Consider the following 23,123-nt stretch of genomic DNA (forward strand, 5'->3'; position numbering starts at 1 on the left):
ATTAATTAATTAAAAAAATAAAAAATTTAATCAAATACAAATTGAAATTGCACTCCAAATGAGACAAAAAAGCATATTAAAATAACCAAGTGATCAAACAAATGATTAATATATATATATATATATATATATATATATATATATATATATATATATATATATATATATATATATATATATATATATATATATATATATATTTAAAATAAACAGAAAATACGGTGGTTATATATAAAACCACCGTCAGGTAAGTATCCGTCTAAACATGCAGGTGGAATATTACTTACTGTACAATTGTGGTGAGAAAAATAGCTTCTCAAATATGCTTTGTCATATAAATGAATTTAATACTTTTTATACACACACTAGTCTTGGGGGCCCAAAAGGGATATTTTCTGTTTATTTTAAATTTGTTTCACATGACAACAAAACAGCGACTGACATGTTGGTAACACCAAATGACTTTGGTTTAATGATTTTTTTTTTTCATATACTAAATATTGATTTAATAATATTAGTTAATAATATTTTAATATATTGAAAACATTAATTTTTTCAAGTATTACCGCTTTTTCAAGAGACATAAAAATAATAATAATAATAATATATATATATATATATATATATATATATATAAATACAAATAATATATATATATATATATAAATACAAATAAATTATAATATATATATATATATATATATATATATATATATATATATATATATATATATATATATATATATATATATATATATATATATATATATATATATATATATATATATATATATATATATATATATATATATATATATATATATATATATATATATATATATATATATATACACACACATTACTGTCTGGTTACTCCACATGATATCTTTCACTTTCATATTTACATGAATACATATTCATCATAGAAGAGCTGTATTCAAGTAAATTGAGTGTCACATCATTGGCCTAAATGTGATTTTGTATAGGCTATATGCAGTGCTTTTCAGTGGGTGTTTGGCTGGCATACACATCGCTCTGCTGTGATATCCTTTAGCTCCTTTATAATAATGTCAGCAGTGTCACTGCTGTACATTACAATGAGAGACGACAGCCCTTGTGGTATGCAGCTTGATCTAGAAAATAGAAAATAATTTAAGGTTACTTTCTATCATAACAGTGTATCAAAAACTGTGACTCACACTTGTCATTCATACTGTAACTTTAAAAACCTGTAGAGAAGGAGAATTAATGTACTGTACAGTACCTTTTAAGTAAATTGTTTTCTCTGTGTTTTTTGTCCTGTGTCTGAACAGTCATGGATGACAAAAACATTTCTTTCCTACAGATACCTCTAAAAATATAATATAGGAAAATACAAAAACATTATTTGTCCATGTCACACAAACAATAAAAACACATAATATTTATGTTCATCACTGTGATGCATTATTAACCTGGGATGTGTCATTCAGAATTGAATTGAGATGTTTAAGCATTTCGATTAAATTACTAAATTTAAATAAATGTCACAAACAGAAAGCCCAATTTGAATTTAGGCCTAAGTAGAACTAACATGGAATGAAACGGAAATAAATTTATGCAATTAAAATAATAAATTTCATTATTCAGTATGAGTTATCCCAGTTGTCACACATGGAAGTTGTCATAATCAAATCACACTGGCATATATTTTTTAACTGGTTTAACCCTTGGATGGTCTTAACGATCAAATTAAATTGACCTTTTTTCCCTTCAATTTCAAAAGCTTGTAATGCAGGCTCTATTTGCAATATCGCCCTACTTTTAGTCTTAGATCATTCCCCTAGATGGCAGCAAACACTAGAAAGATGTTTAGATTTTTTTTCATTATCACAATATACAGATCTGAAAGGCACAGGGCGCTCCAATGTGTTTTATGACTCCGCCCTACACATCCAGTCTTTTTTAGGAGGCTCCACCCTTCCCTCATGTTTTGTGGATTATCTTGGCCTCCCAATGGACAATAAACTTGATCTTGGCGTCATTTGAAAAGTAAGAACTTTTCATCAATAGTCAGGAACACATTTAAATTATTTGTTAATAATACCTTTTTTTTGTGCTTTTTATTCTGGACATTTGACACTTAAAAGTGTATTATTTACACAGACAAGCTAAGAGACAAATAAAATTAGACTCATTCTGTATAAAAACAACCTAAGGTAAGAGCTGGTATAGAGTTTAAGGCTTACAGAAGCAGTGATCGGAGTAGATGTGAGACTTTTGTGTTTGTTTGCTATTTTTATTCACAATTTCACTTTGAAATTCTTTTTATAATTATTCACACAAAATAATCAAATAACTAATATGAATAATGTGGTGGGCATTTTGTGCTGCCATATGGCTAAATTAAAATGCCATTGCTTTGATGGCTGTGCTGATTGTTTTGACTTTGGAAGTTTGGAAATATCAGTCTAATAAATAGTGGAAAATGTATTGTGCATTAACTTCTAAAACTAGTAAAAAATGAACTAGTAAAAATGCATCATTTTATTATTTATATTTGGTCACAAAACTTGTGTTTGACTACAATTCCTCTGTTGTGTAACCATTTGAATTTCGTTGATTTGTAATTCAAGAAATTCCTCTACTTGTCATTCCAATTAAAATATCAAATTGCACTAACCCTTGTATTAAAACAGACAAGTCATACCTACAAATGCTGATGTTGAAATTGGATGGCTGTAGAATCCATTGACTTAACTTGGTCTTATGAAGGTTGATGTGATGCACATACAGTTTACATGCAGCATTAGCCGCATGTCTTACATGCCTCAACTGTATACTCTGTTTTTGATAATCTGAGCTAAACATACAGTGGTGCCTCTGCCTGTGCTCAGAACTCTCTCCTGTAGCCCTGTGCTGCAGTTCCATTGATTTGGCCCTGTAGACGACTAGGAGTGGCTGGCTGAGGGAGCTTCCATCCAGGCAGTAGAGGCTCTGTGTGAGGGCCTCATGGAGAACCAAGCTGCCACTCTCATCCCCAAACCGAAGCTGGAAGCCCAAGACATCTGAACGACGGGAGTGCTGGTTTATTGCAGATGTCACATCAAAAACATCATAGCCTGATGGAGGCAGCTGGTCCAGGCTCAGAAACTGTTCCACAAGAGGGCCGCTTATGCTCAGGTTGTCTGTTCCTGGTGAAAGACTGTGCACTGTGACTGTCACACTCAGTGGCTTGGGATGAAGAGTCTTCCTCAACAGGACCAGCTCTGCAACCCTCATGGAGGGGCTCAGCTGAGACATGTTGAACCAGATCCATCCTGGAGTGCTGTACTTTAATTCTTGTTAGAAAAAGAACACTTTTTAAGGGTTTTAAGTTTATTTTCATGTATTCCTTCAGATTTGAAAACTTAGAAAGTTTTAAACTTCCAGGAAATTGTTGATGCCAGATGGGCTGGCTTGTGTATTTCTGTAACTGTTGATCTCCTGGGATTTTCACACACAACAGTCTCTAGAGTTGACTCAGAATGGTGCCAAAAACAAAAAGCATCCAGTGAGCGGCAGTTCTGCTGATGGAAACGCCTTGTTGATGTGAGAGGTCAATGGAGAATGGCCAGACTGGTTCGAGCTGACCAGACAGAAAGGCTACGGTTACTCAGATATTCCCTCTATACAATTGTAGTGAGCAGAATTGCATCTCAGAATGCACAACATGTCAAACCTTGAGGCGGATGGGCTACAACTGCAGAAAACCACGTTGGGTTCCACTTATGTCAGCCAAGAACAGAAAACGGAGGCTGCCATGGGCCTACCATTTGTGTACCTCAGCAGAAATCCAGATTTGTCAGAACTGATGTTTTTCCAATCATCTACGGTCCAGTTTTTATGAGCATGTGCCTACTGCAGCCTGAGTTTGCTGTTCTAAGCTGACAGTAATGGTACCCAGAGGGGTCTTCTGCTGCTGTAGCTCATCTCCCTCAATGTTCGATGTGTTGTGTGTTCAGAAATGTTTTCTGCATAGAACTGTTGTAACATGTGGTTATTAGGGTTACTGTCACTTTCCTGTCAGCTTGGACCAGTTTGGCCATTCTCCTTTGAACTCTGTCATTAACAAGCTGTTTTCGTCCAGACAACTGCCACTCACTGGATGGTTTTGTTTTTTGCACCATTCTGTTTACACTCAAGAGACTGTTGTGAGTGAAAATCCCAGGAGATCAGCAGTTACAGAAATACTCAAACCAGCCCGTCTGGCACCAACAAACATGCCACAGTCGAAATCACTGAGATCACATTTTTTCCCCAATTTTGATGGTTGATGTGAACATTAACTGAAGCCCCTTACCCGTATCTGCATGATATTATACATTACACTGCTGCCACACGATTGGCTGATTATATAATCGCATAAATAAGTAGAAAGTGGCCGGTGAGTGTATGATCATAGATTTTGAATGGCTAAAGCGGCAAAGCCGAACGTGGCCCTCAGACTATCATTGAATGCTTTGCACAATTGCATTACGTGGTGGGGTGGATATGTAGAGACGCCACTGAGTGTAAAAGTAAAACTAATTTAAATGTATGTAGGGTCCAAAAGTCCAAGACTGCATTGAGAATGTAATATTTTTTTTCTTCTTTTAAAACTGAAATTAAACAGTTACATTTTAATATTTTACATGATGAAAAATCATGATGTAAATTGAAGAAATATTTAAAATTCTCTCCATATTCTACATGCAATATTTAAGATTAGGGACATTGACTATGTTAAAGGAATGTTCCTGGTTCAATACAAGCATATGTGTCATAATATTGATTACCATAAAAAAATATTTTGAATCATCCTACTTTTATGAAAAAAATTATAAAAAATCATGGTTGTGGTAAGACACTTATATTGAAGTAAATGGGGCTAGGTCTAAATATGATTTAAAAGTTATAAAATCGCATACTATGCTTAAGTGTAATTATATAAAATGTGTGACAAAAGGTGACAAAATGCCTGTAAAACCTGTTAGCGATTTAAATGATGTAGAACAGTGATTTGATCACACTAAAATCTATAGTAACTATTTTCAGTGGTAATCAACATGATGCTACAAATGCTGTCGATGGAACTGAACTTGTACGAAACCATGGAACATTCTTTTAACTCCTTTGTACTAAAGGTCAGATTTCCTTGCTTGAATTCACAAGAAATATGCTCTTAGAAACATTTTGAAATCATGATGGGATAATATGGATAATTGTTAACTTAAATTGTTACACTAATGTCCTTTGTAAAGATACATTTAGCATTAATTAAATAAATAAAAAATCTAAATAGAAGCATTTTCATTACCAGTGTTAGAACATTGTAACTCACTTTTACAGTAAAGGTAAAACTCTAAACAAATAAAGGGCAATGTTAGTTGATTATAAAGTGTTGGTAAATGACAATACATTTTATTTTAACATTTAATTCCATTTTATGAAAGAAAAATGATATGTTTTTACCTTCAGTGCTCCGGAAACTCTGCACAAGAGTTCCATCAGCAGCACTCAAATCTCTTGCCTGTGTGTCCAAGGACTGATAAACCTGCTTCATATAGGGGTGTGGCTTTACTTGCTGAGGTTGAGACAGTTTATTAATATGTAGCATCTCCAGAATAGCTTTGCTCAGGTCTTTGTCCTCCAGTTCCTCACCCAGATTGTCCACTGACATCAGGCCATGAATCCCACCTAATCCTAAAAGACCAATGGAGTAGCATAAAAATGACGTTAAAATCCTCATTCTGCAAAAATGAAAGATTCACTTGAGAAGCTGAGCCTTGATTCTACCACAGAACAAGTTCAGAAAACAGTAGGGACAGTATAATCCTGCTCACTAATTAGTGGGTGGGGAGAATTCACAGCCCATGCAACCAACAGCCAAACATTGAAAAAAGGCAATTACGGCTCTCCCACAGAAAACCTCTGGAATGTCACACTCCATTTGACAGGCATTGTGTCGGTTTTCCTGGCAGAGTTGCTAAGTGAACAGGCTTGTTTTGGTTTAAAGCTTGAGTACCTTTCATGTATTTGAATCAAGGGCTCCTTTCAACTTGTTGCTCTCGCCATGTAAACATATAGTGTTCTTTGCATCTATGTTCATTAACTTTTGCATTCTTGGCACAAACAAAAGTATCAAGTGCAATCCCTTGGTTATAACCTTGAGGATAGTTATGCAATAGTTGTAGGTTCACATTTGAGCAATAGATGTCACTATTGTTTAGTTCATGTAGGCTGGTAGATTCAAAAACACAATGATGGCTGTGGGATAAAGGACAAACTGTTCTGATTTTATGGCAGAAAATACAATATATATTTATAGACCAACAACAACAATAATAATAAAAATAAATGTAATGTAAAGTTAGCAAACCCTAGCCATGAAAGTTCAAAATTCAGTTTAGAGTTCTTTGCACGTTAAATAAATAATTTGTGAATTTTGTTAAGGCAAAATGGCATATGAAAGAAAAAAAAGACCAAATAGTTTCCCTAAAAATGTATGACCACCTATGTGGACACTGGGACTAAGTTAAACAATACCAAGCTATAGAAAGTCTATTTATATATATAAGTCTGTTTATTATGTTTCCAGGAGTGTTGGTTGAGACATTACAGATATTACTGCTGCTTTTATTGGGAAAAGCACAAATAAAAAATAAAATACAAATAACAATTATTTGACTTTACTTTTCTGTTGCACTGTTATTTTAATTATTATTTTTTTTTTTCAAATTTGGCAACAGAATCTCAATGTTCCTACTTTGCACAGTAAAGCAAACAAGTGATAGTCAATGCTGAAGCATTTTACCAATCAGAAATTAGCATAATTCATTCTAATTCAAAGTAATGGTCAGCAACATCCAATCACTGCTAGTCATGTTAAAATAAAATGATACATTATAAATTCTGAATCTATTTACTGATTCCCAATGTTACATATTGGCCAAACATGTTGAGTGGTTCAATCATCATCTGCAAACTAAAACTGAACTTTTGAATGGATGTAAGGAGTGAATGTACTTGGCTGCATAGGAAAGATATATGATGTTCCCTTGCTCCATAATTAGATAATGAGTTAACCTCCAGTGTGGTGTCTGCCTGCACTGGTCTCAGAACAATTTTGAAATGCACCTTATTTTCATCCTGACTCCATATAATGTCTCAAAAGCAACACTTTTCAGCTTTTGGATGCATCCATTGATTCTCTACGATAATGCACAGCGAATATAGGATATTTTATGAAAAATGAGCATCTAGTCCACATATGTGGTCATTTCGCTTTTCGTGCCGCTTCGCGATAAATCGCTGAAAATTATACAATGGCATATCGGATAAAACTAGAGACTCAAACAGGTTTTAATGCAAAAACTTCATGAGATTTCTTAACAGATGTAGTTTTGTTGCTGTTTCTCCCAAAGACAATATCAGCTGAGATCGGCGCCATGTTGTTTTGTCACATGACTCATTTGTCAAAAGTTTAACCCTTTAATGACAGCCTAGAGTCTCCTGAACTGAGATCAGTAAGTTTAAATGAATTGAAATTATGTATGGCCTATAGCGAAGCCAAAATGTAATGTCCACGCATGTGGACACAGCGTCTCAGTAGGATAAACTAACATCAACAATTATTTTTTATTAACTAACATTAACAAAGATTAAGAAATGCTGTAAAAATATATATTGTTCATTGTTAGTTTGTGATACCTAATGCATTAGCTAATGTTTACAGATGGAACCTAATTGTAAAGTGTTACCAATATACCGTATAAAACATTTCGATCATCAAGAAGTTGATGAGATGCTACAACATATGCCACTGCAAGATATGTTTGATTTGATGTGTACATGTTTCCATTCAGATGGGGATAGTGTTAGAGGCTAGAGTTTATTCAAGTCTGTAACTACCATAAATTGGCAATTATCAGAATTCCATGTGCTTCGTCAGATGTCCTCTCGTAGTTGATCATAGTGAATGTGGCTCAAACACATTCCCATATCATGATCCCATATGAATGCAACTCTTTCCGAGAGTTGTTGGACTCCTCACCTCCTCACTCTTTTCACACTCCGTCACTCTTATCTGTCATTAGATCACTGTGTCTGTCAGTACCATGCAAAGAATGATCAGAACATAATGTCTCTTCCTTAAGCTTTTTTGCTAATGGATTTAAACATTAGAATTAACCAACACTGTTGAAAAGCCTCTTAGTTTGCTCTGTTTTGAGGAGAGGGGGGGTCCCTTCTGCCTTGAGGCAAATCAAGGAGACAAAGTTATGTCTTACCTATTCATTGTTAAACCACTGTTGGGTTAGGGATCACCTCTTTGGACTTTATTGATGTTGAATAGAAAACACAAAGAGAAAACAGTTGAGGCCTGACGTGGGAAAATATGATTTCTAGACAGCTCAGCTATAGCCATTTCAAATGTAATGATAAAAACATAATATCAAAGCCTTCCTGAAACAAACTTCATGATGAATCTCTAAGTTGTTGTTGATACTCAAAAAGTTAATGCAAGATTTCAATCTGGACTTTGCCAGGAATTGAACAGCCAATATTTGGAGGAACTTATCTGAAGTGAAGATTACAAGCAATTGAAGTGGCTGTCTTCAATTGTAAATTTGTAACACACTGTTTGTATGTGATGTTTAAATGAATATACTCTGTTGACTTTGAATAAATGCTGTTAAGACTCTCCACATGAAGTGGTTGACTTTTCTTACAAGCTTCAATCAATTTGTTTTATAAAAAGGGTTTTAGGAGGGATTAGCTTGGTTCTTATTTATTCAAAACTGTGCAGTCATGGTAACCTGACTAAGAGGGAACTGAGATAGTAGATACAGTGTTGTTTCTAGACTTTATTTAATTTCCAAGAGGCCCATTTGTCTTTTCACACTCACTATAACAATAAACACAAATTAATGGTGTTTGATTTGAAAATGATTCCATTCCATTCGGAACCTTTGCCTCCATGTTTCTCATATACATAATGTAGCCTAACACATAGACCTAACAGATAGACATAACATCCAAATGTAAAAGATGTAGTAGAGTAAGTGTTATACAACTGAAACGCAAAAAGTTAAAGGGCCTGGTCCGACCTATGTCATGCAGCGAAAGGCCTTGTGAGAAGAAACCTTTCGATAATTGTCTCTGTGTACATGTGTGGTCTGTGAGGGGGTCCAACTTGAATGTAGATCCATTCATTTTACTCTGAATTACCTGGCATGAAGTTAGTGAAGTTGAACATGCCTGTTTTGTATGTTTTCATGCCTTTGTGATCTCATTATTTATTTTTCCTCATTCAGAGTGAAGAACAAAACATCCTGTTTACACAGTTGGCAGAATGTATTAGTTAATAATTTGGAGACTACACTTGGTTAATAGATTAACAATGATTGGAAGGCCAAAGGTTAGTGCAGAAGAGACTTATGGTTGTTGTGTGACAGAATGTAATAGTTAAAGGTTGGACATTGTTCTACTAAGATTAAAACCAGTCTTTCTGTGCCTTGGCATTAATAAATAATACGTTAGAGGAGGACACAAAATTAGCACGAGTCATTAAGACAAGTTGGTTAGTTAACATGTCAGTGAATGAAAGCAGTGTCCTGCATAGTGTGACATGCTACACTTCATCTAAAATAATTTTACACTGTTTATTTTTTAATTTAGTGACTTTATAAAGATATGTATGTATATAAAAATGGATCATGTTGGGGATTAGGGTTTTACAAAACTACATTTATTTATTTATTACGATATATTATATAATATTTTATAATAAATAAATAAATTTAGTTTATTATTATCAGGTCCAATTCATACATCCTTCAAGTCTTTAGCTGTCACTCTTGAGTTCTTTTTACCTCATTGAGCATTTTGCAGTGTACTCTTTGAGTGACCTTGGCTGGACGGCCACTTCTAGGGAGAGCAGCCACAGTACTAAATCATCTCCATTTAAAGACATTTTGTCTAACTGTGGTCAGATGAATATCTAAGTTCTTTGAGATAACTTTGTAACCATTTTCAGCTCTAGGCGAAGCAACAATTCTTGATTGTAGGTCTTCTGATGTCTCTTTTTTGCAAGTCATGGTCCATGTCAACAGATGCTTCTTGTGACTTGCAAACTCAAAATTTTTGAGTGTTTTTTATAAGTCAAAGTAGCTGTAACCCACACCTCCAATCTCATTTCATTAATTGGATGCCAGGTTTACTCTCTAATTGACTCTAATTAGCTTATATATTAGCCTAGAGGTTCACATACTTTTTCCAACATACACTGTGAATGTTTGAATGATGTATTCAATATGTACAATAACAATACAAGAATTTGTGTGTTATTAGTTAAAACAAATTGTGTTTGTTCATTATCTCAACTTAGATGAAGATCAAACCAGATTTAAAATGTAATTTTTTAATAAATGCAGGTAATTCCAAAGGGTTCAAATACTATTTCTTGCCTGTGTATATCTATAGTAAATGTAAAATCCTTCAGAACTTTGAAAAGCGTCCCATGTTGCACCTCCTAAAGTAGTTTGAGAGAATGCCAAAGTGTGCAGAGCTGTCATCTAGGGTGGCTACTTTAAAATGTCTAAAATATAAGAACGAGATATAATAATACATTTTGGTCACTACATAATTCCTATACTATGCTATTTGTCAACAACCCAATTTGAGACTCTAAGAAAATTATTTCACAGATCTTTGATAACAAACATGCTATCTTCATGAGTCATCTGGACACCTTTGATGGAAGTCACCCTCAATCTGTCATTATCTAATGGTGAAGGTGTTGTCAGAGTGTAGAGTGTTTTCTTTCATCTCACTCTGTTTTTGTTTGCTTCTCTCTTTTTTGTGATTGCCTCTGCATTTTTTTCTCCCTTTGTCAGGCGACTTTCCATCCTCACTCCTCCCTTAAAGCCTCCAGAGCAAGACAATCCAACCTCTCCGCTCTGAGTTTCCACACAACACCCTCCTCCTTCCCTTCTCCCATCACTGTGCAGGGGTGTGGATTGCCATCGGGGCTCAGGACTCTTGTCAATTAGACAGTTGCTGTGGAAAGCAGTGGTGTGCTTTGAGTCAGCAGGGAGGAAGAAGGAACACAAACAGTTGTGGAGTGATTTCAGGTAAGGACATATAAGATTAACAGCATGTGTACTCTATTTGTGTGAGTATGTGTTTAGTAGTGTATAACAATGCCACTGGCTAAATCTTCGATGTTTAAACTCATGGAACCAATCTGAAAGATGAAAAGTTAATTACCATATTTAAAATGTTGAGCCAACAATAACAATGTTAATTATTAGTTTAGATAATACATAAACTGAAAAAAATATTAAAGGTTATTAATTAAAATTGTTAAAATTGTAAAAGTAAGCCAAATTTCTCTTGTGTATATTTATACCAAATGTAGGGGTGAATTCAGGACAATTGGGACACTTTTTGTCATGGGTGCTGCAGTTTATCTGTATTTGCAATATTTGTTTTTGGCTGTAGCCCATAAGCATATTTCGACCCACTTTATATTTGGTGTCTTTAACTACTATGTACATAACCATTTGATACAATTTACTTATTATGCACATATGTGGTGTTTTATTGTACTTACATTCAAAGTACCTGTATTTAAGTACATCTGTAGTTACACTGTTACCCTTAACCCTAACCCTAACCCCCTGACCCCATACCCTAACCAGCTCATACACCTACCCGTACTTCCACCTCAGTAGCAGCACATGTGAACCTTAAGAGCATTTTTCAGAGCAACGTGTAGTTACACAATAAATACATTGTGTTGTATATATGTTAATGGAAGTACATAGTGGTTAAAGACATTAAATATAAAGTAGGACCACATATTTGATTTCACTAAATTTAATTTTATTCAAGAATTTGCTTGAGAAAGCAAACATTTTCAACATACTTTAAAGACGGTTATTTTCAAAGTGATTTCTCCCTGATGATAGTCTCTCTGAAATAGAGAATTTCGAATCTGTTGTCAACCCATTGGTCCCTTCAATTTGTTGTACATTTGAAACCCTAAAATAATTTGAATAATTTACTTACTAAACAGTGTTTATGAATTATACTTAATTAATGTTACGAAATATCTGACCAAGAACAGTTTCAGGGCTTACGTTGTTAGGCTACTATGACAACTGTTCTACTCATGAGCGAATTCTCAGTTGCTCTCTGAGTGGCTATTGATTTATTATGGTTAAAGTCATGTTTTAAGCATGTCGTATTAAACATGTCAAACTTGTGAATTATACCACCGCTCAACCTCTACTGAGATTTTTATAAGCTTAGAATTGAAGTCACCCCAACTGATAACCAAACTCGCTGTTTGAATCTGGGAGTCCTCAGCACTTACAAACACTGAGGAAGGACATTCTGGTATGCTGCCAAATGGGGTCCAGTGCTATTGAGAGAGAGAAAGGGGCCTACCCCTTTCGCTCTGCTCATCTTTGCTTTGGAAATAGTTGGCTGCTCGTTACCCTGTCATTAGCGAGATGAGAAGCAGTGCACAGCGCTGTGAGGAAAGGCAGCAAATTTGTGCTGGCTCCAGCCGGAGTCTCCAGTCAGTCCCAGCTGTATAGAATGCCCACTTATAAAAGAGAGGAATGCAAGATTTTTTTCCCGTGTGACCCAGAAATTGCATGCTCTGATGAGTGCACTCGAAGAAAATGACAGTTTGCTTTGCCTTACATTTTAAGAAGTACAGTTACTTAATACCATGGTGGTATTAAAGCCTTTTCGCTGTAATGGAACTTAATGTGATCACAGCTTTTAAATCAAAAAATAAATAAATACTGTAACCACATAGTTGCCTCATTTTAACAAGTGCAGCTGAAAGGTGGATAGTTACCTCCCTGAGGAGAGGTTTAAGGTCAAAAAGGTACAGTGGGGTAAGTTTGAGGTAACAGTGGAAATCTGGGATTAAATATCTAATTTAACCTGTATATTTAATTATTTGAAATGTAATACGAAGAAATGTGACAAAGAAAATACTTCACTTTGTGACTATTCAATGTCACAAATTTAATAAGCAGATTTCTGACTTTGACCATGTTAACTACTTTGCACAAAAGTTAAGTACACAAGATAGTCGTAGGACAGCCTTATCTCATGGCAATTATGAGACTGGCAACATTTCTGTAAAATAATAATATTACGAGGTTCATTAGAAGTACTTCGAGGTTAAATATCCATTTTTTGGCACTAAAAGTGAGTTCAGATGACTTCCAATCAGATATGGTTTTTAAGGTTGATGCTCTATCGAGTTTTAAATAAACAAAACCTACCTCCCTACCCTAATCCTTAAACCTAACCCTGACCTAGAATGTAAAAAAAAGGAAATGTGACAATAAAAACTTAATTGCTAAAGCAACCACATCATTTAGTGGTCCTTCTGTAACACTTTCAGATCACTTGTCAACTCACTTGCATTTCAGGACTCATACCCCCCCGTCCTTTGCATTGCAAACTCTATTAGTTTAGCTCAAAGGTGTAGATTTGGCTTGAACAATGAGGGGTTGCAGAGTGAAGCATTTACCCTTGTTTGCATTGATCATGGTATAAACAATTTGGGGGGTTACTTGCTTGTTTTGATTATTGGTGGTGGGGTAACCTCCCCCCATCCCCCTGGAATGTTCGCTAAAGTTTGAACTACCGCGCAATTTGATCTGGCTCAAGCAAGCCTGTAAATGTAGTTGATTACGAAAAGCAAAATGTTCAAATGTATTGCCTTAGAAGTATCATATCGATTTAGATTAAATAAGACAACATTACAACATAAGTTATTGCATCACCTTTGGTGTTCATTTCACAGGAATCCTCAGGTTTTGCATAAACTTGTGGAGTCCATACCAGCTCAAGTGGAACATACCAAAATAGAAAGAAAGAAATTCTTAAATTCATGTACATTTTTCCATTAAACTTCTCATTTAACTTGTTATGCAATTTGTAATGGAAATTATCATTTGTAATTATTAAAATAAAAAAAATGCAAAATAGCACCATTTTCAGTGGTCTCATACTGTGAAGTTTTACAGAATATGTATATGTTTTTTACTCTTCTTTATGAAGTACAGATTATGCCAGTGCTCATTTAGTTTTTTGTTTTTTCACACTTGGGCTTGGCACATTTTGATGACAGCAAAACTGCCCCTACATGTTTGAATGGAACCAGAGGAGAGTTTAGAAAGTGTGCAGTGGGGTGAGGGCCACCCACCTAGACAGCCATGGGGTTTCCTGGCTGGAGCCTCTTAATCACCTCTATATCTACACCAAAACATTAGTATGTGAATCTTGGCTGAACTTGAAACATATCTTTCCATGGGCCCAGCCATCACCATAATGAACAAGCAATGCTACTAAAACAATGTCCAATAAGTACAAATAAACCTCTATGAAATGCTCTCATAACTTCCACATATTATAGCTATTCTCAGTCAGCTGGTTTTAATTGAGTTCTGATTGCTTGTGACTTATATGATTGTTGTATATAATGGCCTGTGACTTTTGTAGTTTTAAATGTCAATAGTTTTTTTTGCAAGATCATATGTAGAACAGGTCAGTCATATTTGATCAAATGTATTCCTAAAATATTATGAAAAGGTATGATGCGATGATGAGTTTAAACATGTTTCACAATTTCCATTGAAATATAATAGAAAATTATATTAATAGAATTAATGGAATTTAGAAATAAAATAGAATCTTACATAAATATATGTATTTAGGGTGCTTTACATCTAATGGAATCTAATAGAATTTCAATAGAGCGCAACAGTTCTTGCTCACTTTTCTGCCATCTGGTTCCAGAAGTATTTTTCAAATGCATTTTTGTCTCATAGAAAGTTCATGAACAAAAATCAACCAGCTCTGAGGTGAATCATAACGTTACAACCTTTCATTTGAAGCAAAAATATTTGAAAATCAGACAAAACGTGCAAGCCTGTGTACTTAATGTCTTAAATGAGGGAATGAACTACAGTCCCATGAAGCACTGTGAATGATGTCATTGAATTAAAATCAATGGAACAATAGGAAACAGGTGATTTCAAATTGTTGTTGATTATTAGCAAATAAACAATATATTTAAATGTTGTTGCTAAATATTCCAATATACAGTATGCAAATGTCTAAGTATTTTGAGAGTGTAGGGGAGACACCATTCACAGGGATTGAGCTCTTTTATTCCCCTCAAGTGGACAGCTGTTCTGTGGAGATGCTGGTGGCATTGTTCAGATGTTTTCCTACATGGATGTAAGATAACGCTTCAACCTATATACAGGTGTGTGTGTGATATATATATATATATACACACACACATATTGTGTTGTACTGTTCCTTATTAAGTTCTCAAATTCTTCCTCATCTCTTACATGCTTATTCACTGTAGCCTATCCCAGACTCATTTTGTGTTTACCTTAACCCATGATGGATCCCTTCAACACTAGTCTGTTGAACTTACACCAGACCTACAGAGAACATCCCAAACAGGGTGAACCATAATCATAGACTGTACAACATGTAGAATCATGCCCTGAGAACATTGTTGACAGTTTCTACACAGTGAGATCACACGAGTGAAGAGTTGAGAATGTACTGGTGGTTTTCCTGTGGTGTGCACACAAAATCAAATCCCTCAAAGGCATCTAAGAAGTCATTAATCTGAGAATAGCAAAACATCTGTTTTACAACTATTTGAAAAGTGTCCAATAATAGGATAGCACATTTTCATCCTTGTAAATACATAATGGTAGTTGTTAAATGTTGGCCTGACTAGGTTCTTTTAAACACTTTCCTCATCAAAAGATCTTTGTTGTTTTCTTAATCTTCTCACACATTCAGATCAAACACTATCATGATCAAACACTATAAAATGTAATCAGTCCCATCATGAGCAAGAATTGTGGTCAATTCTTAAACAATAACTAACTCAACAGTATTTGTTTTATTACAGTTTATGTTATCGGCTAATCAGCTACTTACATTTGAACAGTGTAATTTCTGCTCCACTTAATGAAATTACACAAATATGCATTCCTTGATCCAAGTAAGGTTACAAACGGTTAAGCACTCATTGATTTTTGCCCATTTCCCTGATTTTGCTCTGCATGTAAACACCTTTACTGCCGTTCTTACCGGCTTAGCTGTTGCTAAGTGTTGTGCACATGACTGTTTTATGTAAATGTGGGTCCCTTGCCTTGTCAGATTAATTTTAATAAGCTGATTTTTGGTTGTTACTAGCGTATTGCTGTGCATTTAAACTCACTCACTGTTGCTGTGTCAGACGTCAGGCTATGCAACAAACAGAGCAATATACGTATAGCACCGAAGAGACACTGTGTTTACAGTTTTCCAAAAAATCAACCTGCGAATGGCTTATTCTGCATTAAGCTAGGATAGTAGAAAGTATTTTTAACATTGAAAAAGTTAGGTCAGTTTAAGTCTTCATGGCTTTGAAAAGAGATCTATATTGCAGGCTTAGGCAGTAATGCTTACTTGACTTGTAACCACTGGACTGACAGAGCATGTGGTCAGTGGTGAGCTACACTGAAGTGAAAGGGTCCCCCAGTAGTAATCTGCCCAGAGCAGAACAAGGATATCTTGCCTTGTTTGAAGAATAACCTGTGAAGTGCACTTGTAATCCTTCGACTGTTAAAGACATCCTGAGCCTGCAGTGTTATTAAATCTCAGCTTACATGTGGTCTTAAGACATCCTCTTCTTATCTTTACATCACATCAGTGGAGTTAACTAACATCTTTAAGACACTATCCCAGGGGGAAGTGACCAAATTTAATACACAAATTAAATCTTTCTTCCTTGAGAACATTAGACTTCTATAATAGCCATTATAGAGCAAGGCAATAAACAAACTAAGAATCCTGTTGCCAAATCAAGCAGTCTGCTCTCTTTTTGAATCCTTTGTGAGCATTCTCTCTAAAGGCAAGGTATGTCCAGACCACATTTTTGCCATGTTATTCTATCACCTTCATGTCTCTCAAAGGGATAGTTCACTTATAATTTACTCACCCTCATGCTATCCCAGATGTGCATGACTTTCTTTCTTATGCTGAACACAAAGAAAGATTTTTAGAAGAATATTTAAGCTCAGTAGGTCCATATAGTGCAAGCGAATGGTGGCCAGAACTTTACAGCTCCAAATCACATAAAAGCAGCATAAAAGTAATCCATATGACTCCAGTGGTTAAATCCATGTCTTCTGAAGATATATGATAGGTGTGGGTGAGAGAAAGATCAAAATGTAAGTACATTTTTACTATAAATTATCCTCCCTGCTAAGTAGGTTGTGATATGCACTAATAATGCAAATTTTTAAAAACAAAAGTAGAATGGGAAAGTGAAAGTTAAAGTGGATATTTGTAGTAAAGAAAAGACTTAAATGTTGGTCTGTTTCTTACCCACACCTATCATATAACTTCTAAAGACATGGATTAAACTTACTGGAGTTGTATGGATTACTTTTATGTGTATGGATTTGCCTTTATGTGCTTTTTGGATCTTCAAAGTTCTGGCCACCATTCACTTGCATTGTATGGACCTACAAAGTCGAGATAATCTTCTAAAAATCATTGTTTGTGTTCTGGAGAAGAAAGAAAGCCATACACATATCGGACGGCATCAGGGTGAGTAAATAATGAGATCATTTTAATTTTGGGGTGAACAATCACTTTAATTCAGGGTTATGAGTGAAGCTACTCTGATGTTGGTCTCCACTGCATATTGAAACTGTTTTACTGGACTGATTCTAGACAGATTAGTTACCATAGCACTCTTGTGATACAGACCTGTATCTGTTTTCAGCAAGTATAATCAAATCAGTCTGATAACAAAGGGACCAACGAAGCAAGTGTCTGAGAATCTGTGCATGTATCTCATCTTTACAAGTTTATATATATATGTATATATATATATATATATATATATATAATTTTTTTTTTTTTTGTGTGTGTGTAATAGTACTCCTTTATTAGTAATGCCTTTAGTTATTTAATTGTTAAAGCGACTTTCAGGTAGAATTAGGGCAATTGCATAGTCAAAGGCAATTGCAGATAACAATTGCAGCTGCCACTAACTAATCGTGAAAAGTGTCAATTCTATTCCTGTTGCCTCAAAAAAGTGTTTTTTTTTAAATTATTTTTATATATTTATTTATTTTTCCTTTTTTAGCTGCAGTTCAGCATTGTTAACAATTACAGACATGTCTGTTGCTTGCTTTTTGTGTATAATTTATTCAAAGTTGCTGCTAAGAGGGCCAATGTAAAGTTCACTTTTAAGATGGACATGTAGGCTACAAAAAGTATATGATGTGCAGTTATGCCACATAAAATAAGTATTTTAATGTATGTAAATTATATGAATTGAAATTGATCGTAATTACAATAACAAGGGAAATAAATGTCAATTATGATTTTTGTCATAAAAGTACAGCCCTATTTGGGATCATTTCTATTATGTAGACTTGCATGTTTGTTAGCTCTTTGTGAAAGGCCCAAGGCACTGAATACAGTTCATGTACCATGCATGAGGACAACCAGGTGTGCTCTCAATTAAACCATGTGCTCTCAATGAAAAGTATGATGTAATGCCAAACTTAAGGTTTCTTGACTAGAGGTGACCTAAGCAAGGGTTTGGGATTTTGATAGGAAATACATTTACCACATCTGTTTTCACATATCAGGAATGTTTCCATCACAGTGCTCTACACGGCCAAGATGTTAAGATGATGTTACACTTTTCAGCAATAATTCTGATATAAGATGACTGAAAGGTCATCTAAAATATGAGTGGTCCAGTTTTAATGGAGTTGTTTTGCTGTTCCTTTGTACACTTCAAACAACTTTGTATTCATGCTGGCAAACTTGCCTAGAACTGTTTTATTTCCCTTTCCTTCTCATTTTAATTCTACAAGAATTAGTATATTAATTAGTCATTTGTGATTAGTTCTTGCTTTTTTAAGAGATTAATTTGTGGCTTAAAGCTTTTGTGTTGTATTCTCAGAGTCTGACTGTATTTATGTTGAATAGACCCTGTTTGTACTAACTTTACGAAGTTTTACGCCAACAAAACAAATGGATCACTATCTGAACATCTGAGCTTTTTTAGTCTTTTTTAGTAGAGTTCATTTAGCCTGAGGCTATGGAACAATCTTAGAAAATTGGCTTTTTCACTGGAGAAAGACAGCAGGAAGAAAAGGGGGAGAGGCCTTTTTAAAGAAAACACATTAGTGAGTAAACAAAGACAGACTAATTCCAGATGTTTTGATGCCAGAATAAGACATGACAAATGGGATCCAGTGAGCCCAAATTCATAGTAATTTATTGTGTAAATCCCAAGGGTATTTCATTGCTTTGCTTTTAGTGGATTTGTAGAATAATTGGAGCCAAAAGTCTGATATAAGTTCATTTGTTTGTGATAAAACAGATTTGATTAATAAGCTGCAAAAAGAATTGTACTTAAATTTTCTGAAAGAGGAAGGGCAAACATAAAATCCATATGTGCAGTGTTGGAAATATATATATATATATATATATATATATATATATATATATATATATATATATATATATTAGTATTTTCGAATATAAGGAGCATTTGTGTAAATTTGCTATGTTAAATTTATTTCATGTATCCAAGTTTAATATGCAGATGAATCCCTCCTGAGACCCGAGCGTGACTGCTGTGTACATTTTCCATTTTTATTTGTAACTAAAAGCACCAAATAAACATGCAAAAATAAATAAATAATCATTCTAGAGCTAATAGTTTTCATAAATATTAATGGCAACATATGTGAACAGTGGGACTAACTTGTGAAATTCTAAATAATACCAAGCTATAGAAGTAAAATTTTTTATTAACTTGTTTATTATGTTTCTGGAAGTGTTGCGAATTCATGTTTTGTGACGTTACAGATATTACATCAGAAATTTGCATAATTCATTCTGATTCAAAGTAATTGCCAGTATCATCCAATCACTGCCAACCCTGTTAAAATGAAATTATATCTGAATCTATGTTCTGATTACCACTGTCCCATGTCTGCCAAACACGCTGAGGGGTCCAAACATCATCTGCAGCCTAAAACTGAACTTTTGGTCAGATTCTATGAGTGATTGCTCCCTAGCTCCCTATTTAGTGAGTGGCTTAACCTCCAGCATGCTGTCTGTCCACACTGGTCTCAGAACAGTTCTAAATGCACCTTATTTTCACATATAAAGCCTCTGAAAGCAAATGTTTAAGCTTTCACATTATAGTCTCTAATTTAATTTTTAATATAATAATACACTATAAATATAGAATTTCTAATGAAAAATTTGCTAATGTACTGTACACATTAGTGTTCACTGCTTTTCATGATAAATCTCTCAAATAAATAAAAAAAATGGCATGTCGGATGAAATTAGAGACTGTAATCTGATGACTCAAACAAGATTAAATGTAAAAACTTAATTAGGTTTCTTTCTGGATTTAGTTTTGTTGGCATTTCTCCAAAAGACGAATACCGCTGTGGTCGGCGCCATGTTGTTTTGTCACATGTTTAAATTAAAGTTTAACACTTTAATGACCGCACAGTCTGTTTAAATGAATTTAAATGATGCATTGCATATAGCAAAGCCAAAATACAAATTCGACGTATGTGTGAGCAGGGTCGTACGAGGATAAGTAAGCCTTTTGTTGGTTGATTTAACCTAAAAGTGTTACGCTGTGGCTCTGTGATGCTTTCAAAACATTTTTGTTTTTTTGAGCAGCCTACCAGCCCAAAACAGCAACATGGGCTCGAACAATGGTTTGATTTTGAGGCAGGAGTATACTGTATATTTGTGTAACCAATGGAAGATTGGGGGAGATTTCTGGATCTGTTTGAAAATAGCGATTATTTTTGCAATTCCACTTGTAAAATAGTACTTGAGGCATGAAGCCTGGGAGAATGCAGCTGATTGAGACTGCAAGGTGGAAACCATTTATCATGCCCTTGAGCCTGTGTTTAGCAGGTCACTTAACTGCAGGTGACAAAATTAACCCTCTTTAGCAGAATATTCAGTGTTGACAATAGAGACAGCCTTGCTCTTCAAATTGGTCATTCCAGGGCCTGGAGATTACCTAGGGTCAAAGGTCATCTTTTAACTTGACAACTCACTTCTGTGAGCAGTAGCGTTTCTAGCTTGTATGGCGCCCTGAGCGAAGCCCCCTATGGTGCTTGTCAAAGCATGGCATTTGTCAAGTTTTCTCAAGAACAATCTCGAGAACAACTGTTGACATGAAAACTTGTGAAAAAGTAACTCAAGTGAAAATATGACCAGTTTATCGGCATAGATCTGCTCTTTAAAGAGGATTGTGTGTATAGTTATTATATAGTTATAATAACAAAGAATATATTTATTACTTGTATTTATTTAGTTTATTATTATCAGTGTTGGGTAAGTTACTTAAAAATAGTAATTAACTACAAATTACTATTCAGATTACTGATTACTTCGCTGATAAAATAATCACATTACTAATTACTTAAGTTATTTTCTTAAATACTTTTCCGCTCAACAAATTCTACATAATGTATATATTTCTTTCTTGTTCATTGTTACACACAAGTCGGCACCTCACAGTTTTCCTTCACAATGACTTATTTGTTGCACTAAATAAGCATGAAAGCATAGTTGACTGTCCTACAGTGTGATACCCTATTTTGCAACCCCACTAATTTGCTTATCTTTAGTGCTTTCAATCAAAAAGATCATGTTATGTTTACATTATTCTATGGATGTTTAATGTTAACACTACACCGATAGCGCCCGCTTTCATGATCACGCTTATGGCTCCTACACACTACACGACTTTCAAAGACGTCAGATCGTGGTACCATTCATATTACAAAACTGTCTGTCTTGTCATGGAAGTATAGCGTTTTCAAATTACACGACAAATCCGCGACAGGGGTGAACACATTACAAGACATTTCACTATTGACGAATCCCCGACGACACTGCCTGGACTCCAAATTACGTTTCAACACAGAGTACACGCGAGAAGTGATACGAGATACGAAAACAAATGCATGATCATATGTTATGCATTTTAGAATATGATGTGTATGTTTGTAATCACCTCAAGGCATCATATATTTTATTGGTTACAATATGAAAAAGTATCTCCGACTGAAAAATCTACCTATTTGCTTACCTAACTGTCCAAGAGAATTGGGAATTTCTCTCCAACTCTTCTCTTTCTCCACCCGGTTGTGGTACAGTTCAGAGGAAACATCAAATAGGCACTGGTGCTCCAGCCAATGTTCCACAAATTTTTCCTCCATTTCTTCAGTCCAATTAGAGTTTCTTGATACCGCAGCCATGCTAGTTAATGTTCTGTTGTAGGTACATCAGGACTCCTCCCACTGAAACTTCCCGTGCCCCGTTTCTTGCTCTCTCATTGGCTGTAGGTCAACGCTGCTATTGTATTCAGTCAAAACATATTTCACATTGCGCGATTTGGAGTCGCAGACAGGTCCAGATATTTAACATTCGAAATATCTCACTGATTCTCTCAAATAGCGTCTTTGATAGTTCATACATAGCGATCGTTGCTCACGGGAGCGAGCTCCGATTTGCCCATGATTTCAGGCTTTTGTTGGCGATCTCCACAAAACTGTAGGCGAACGGACATCGGGCTTAAAATAATGTAGTGTAAACTCGGCATTAGGACCATTCAAAACAACGGGCCAGTCCTGACTTGTAGGCTAATCAAAATGATATCTGCAGTTTATATTTTTGTTTAAGCCTTACTTGTGATAATGTTCAGACTTGGATAGTTCAAAAGCAAAGAGCAGTGAGTGTGTGCTCCCTTTTGTTTTACCCCAGTATTTGTCATTAAAGTAGTATAAAGTCGATTCAGGAGTTTCATATATCCAGAACAACATGTACTGTGCGTGCTCTATAGGTACACTAATACAATAAAAATTATTCTGCCCACATTAAGGAGATATTTAGTCCAAACAGGCCTGTGATTAAAATTAGTCCGATTTCCCAATTTGTTATGGGTTTATGGGATGGTCTGGATGAGTGTGAGACTCCTGTCCTTAATTTGTTCC

General features: G+C 34.9%; 2 protein-coding genes across 3 annotated transcripts in view; one reads left to right on the plus strand and one right to left on the minus strand.

Annotated features, from left to right (window-relative positions):
- Nucleotides 1-857: 857 nt before the first annotated feature.
- On the minus strand, nt 858-5,804 carry LOC127662313 (growth/differentiation factor 6-A). The gene is made up of 4 exons (XM_052153446.1): nt 5,473-5,804; nt 2,690-3,320; nt 1,265-1,351; nt 858-1,133 (listed from the first exon to the last, which is right to left on the minus strand). The coding sequence occupies exons 1-4, from the start codon at nt 5,747-5,749 to the stop codon at nt 1,004-1,006; spliced, it is 1,125 nt and encodes a 374-aa protein (XP_052009406.1). The 5' UTR covers nt 5,750-5,804; the 3' UTR covers nt 858-1,003.
- Nucleotides 5,805-10,948: 5,144 nt separating this feature from the next.
- Nucleotides 10,949-23,123, plus strand: part of frem1a (Fras1 related extracellular matrix 1a) — a 54,160-nt gene continuing 41,985 nt past the window's right edge. Inside the window, exon 1 of one of the 2 annotated variants that reach the window (XM_052153851.1) lies at nt 10,949-11,132. The gene's annotated coding sequence lies outside the window, so the exon portion shown is untranslated. The remainder of the gene's footprint in view (nt 11,133-23,123) is intronic. The other variant, XM_052153835.1, reaches the window with a different exon arrangement.

The sequence above is a fragment of the Xyrauchen texanus genome, chromosome 2, assembly GCF_025860055.1.
Source record: "Xyrauchen texanus isolate HMW12.3.18 chromosome 2, RBS_HiC_50CHRs, whole genome shotgun sequence".
In the NCBI taxonomy this organism is placed as follows: Eukaryota; Metazoa; Chordata; class Actinopteri; order Cypriniformes; family Catostomidae; genus Xyrauchen; species Xyrauchen texanus.

Excerpts from the sequence above, each read along its gene's own strand:
- LOC127662313 (XM_052153446.1), bottom strand. The coding sequence starts at position 5,749 with ATGAGGATTTTAACGTCATTTTTATGCTACTCCATTGGTCTTTTAGGA. Across the intron at positions 1,352-2,689 it reads TTCAACATCAGCATTTGTAG|AGGTATCTGTAGGAAAGAAA; the intron begins GTATGACTTGTC and ends TTATATTTTTAG. Across the intron at positions 1,134-1,264 it reads GAAAACAATTTACTTAAAAG|ATCAAGCTGCATACCACAAG; the intron begins GTACTGTACAGT and ends TCTATTTTCTAG.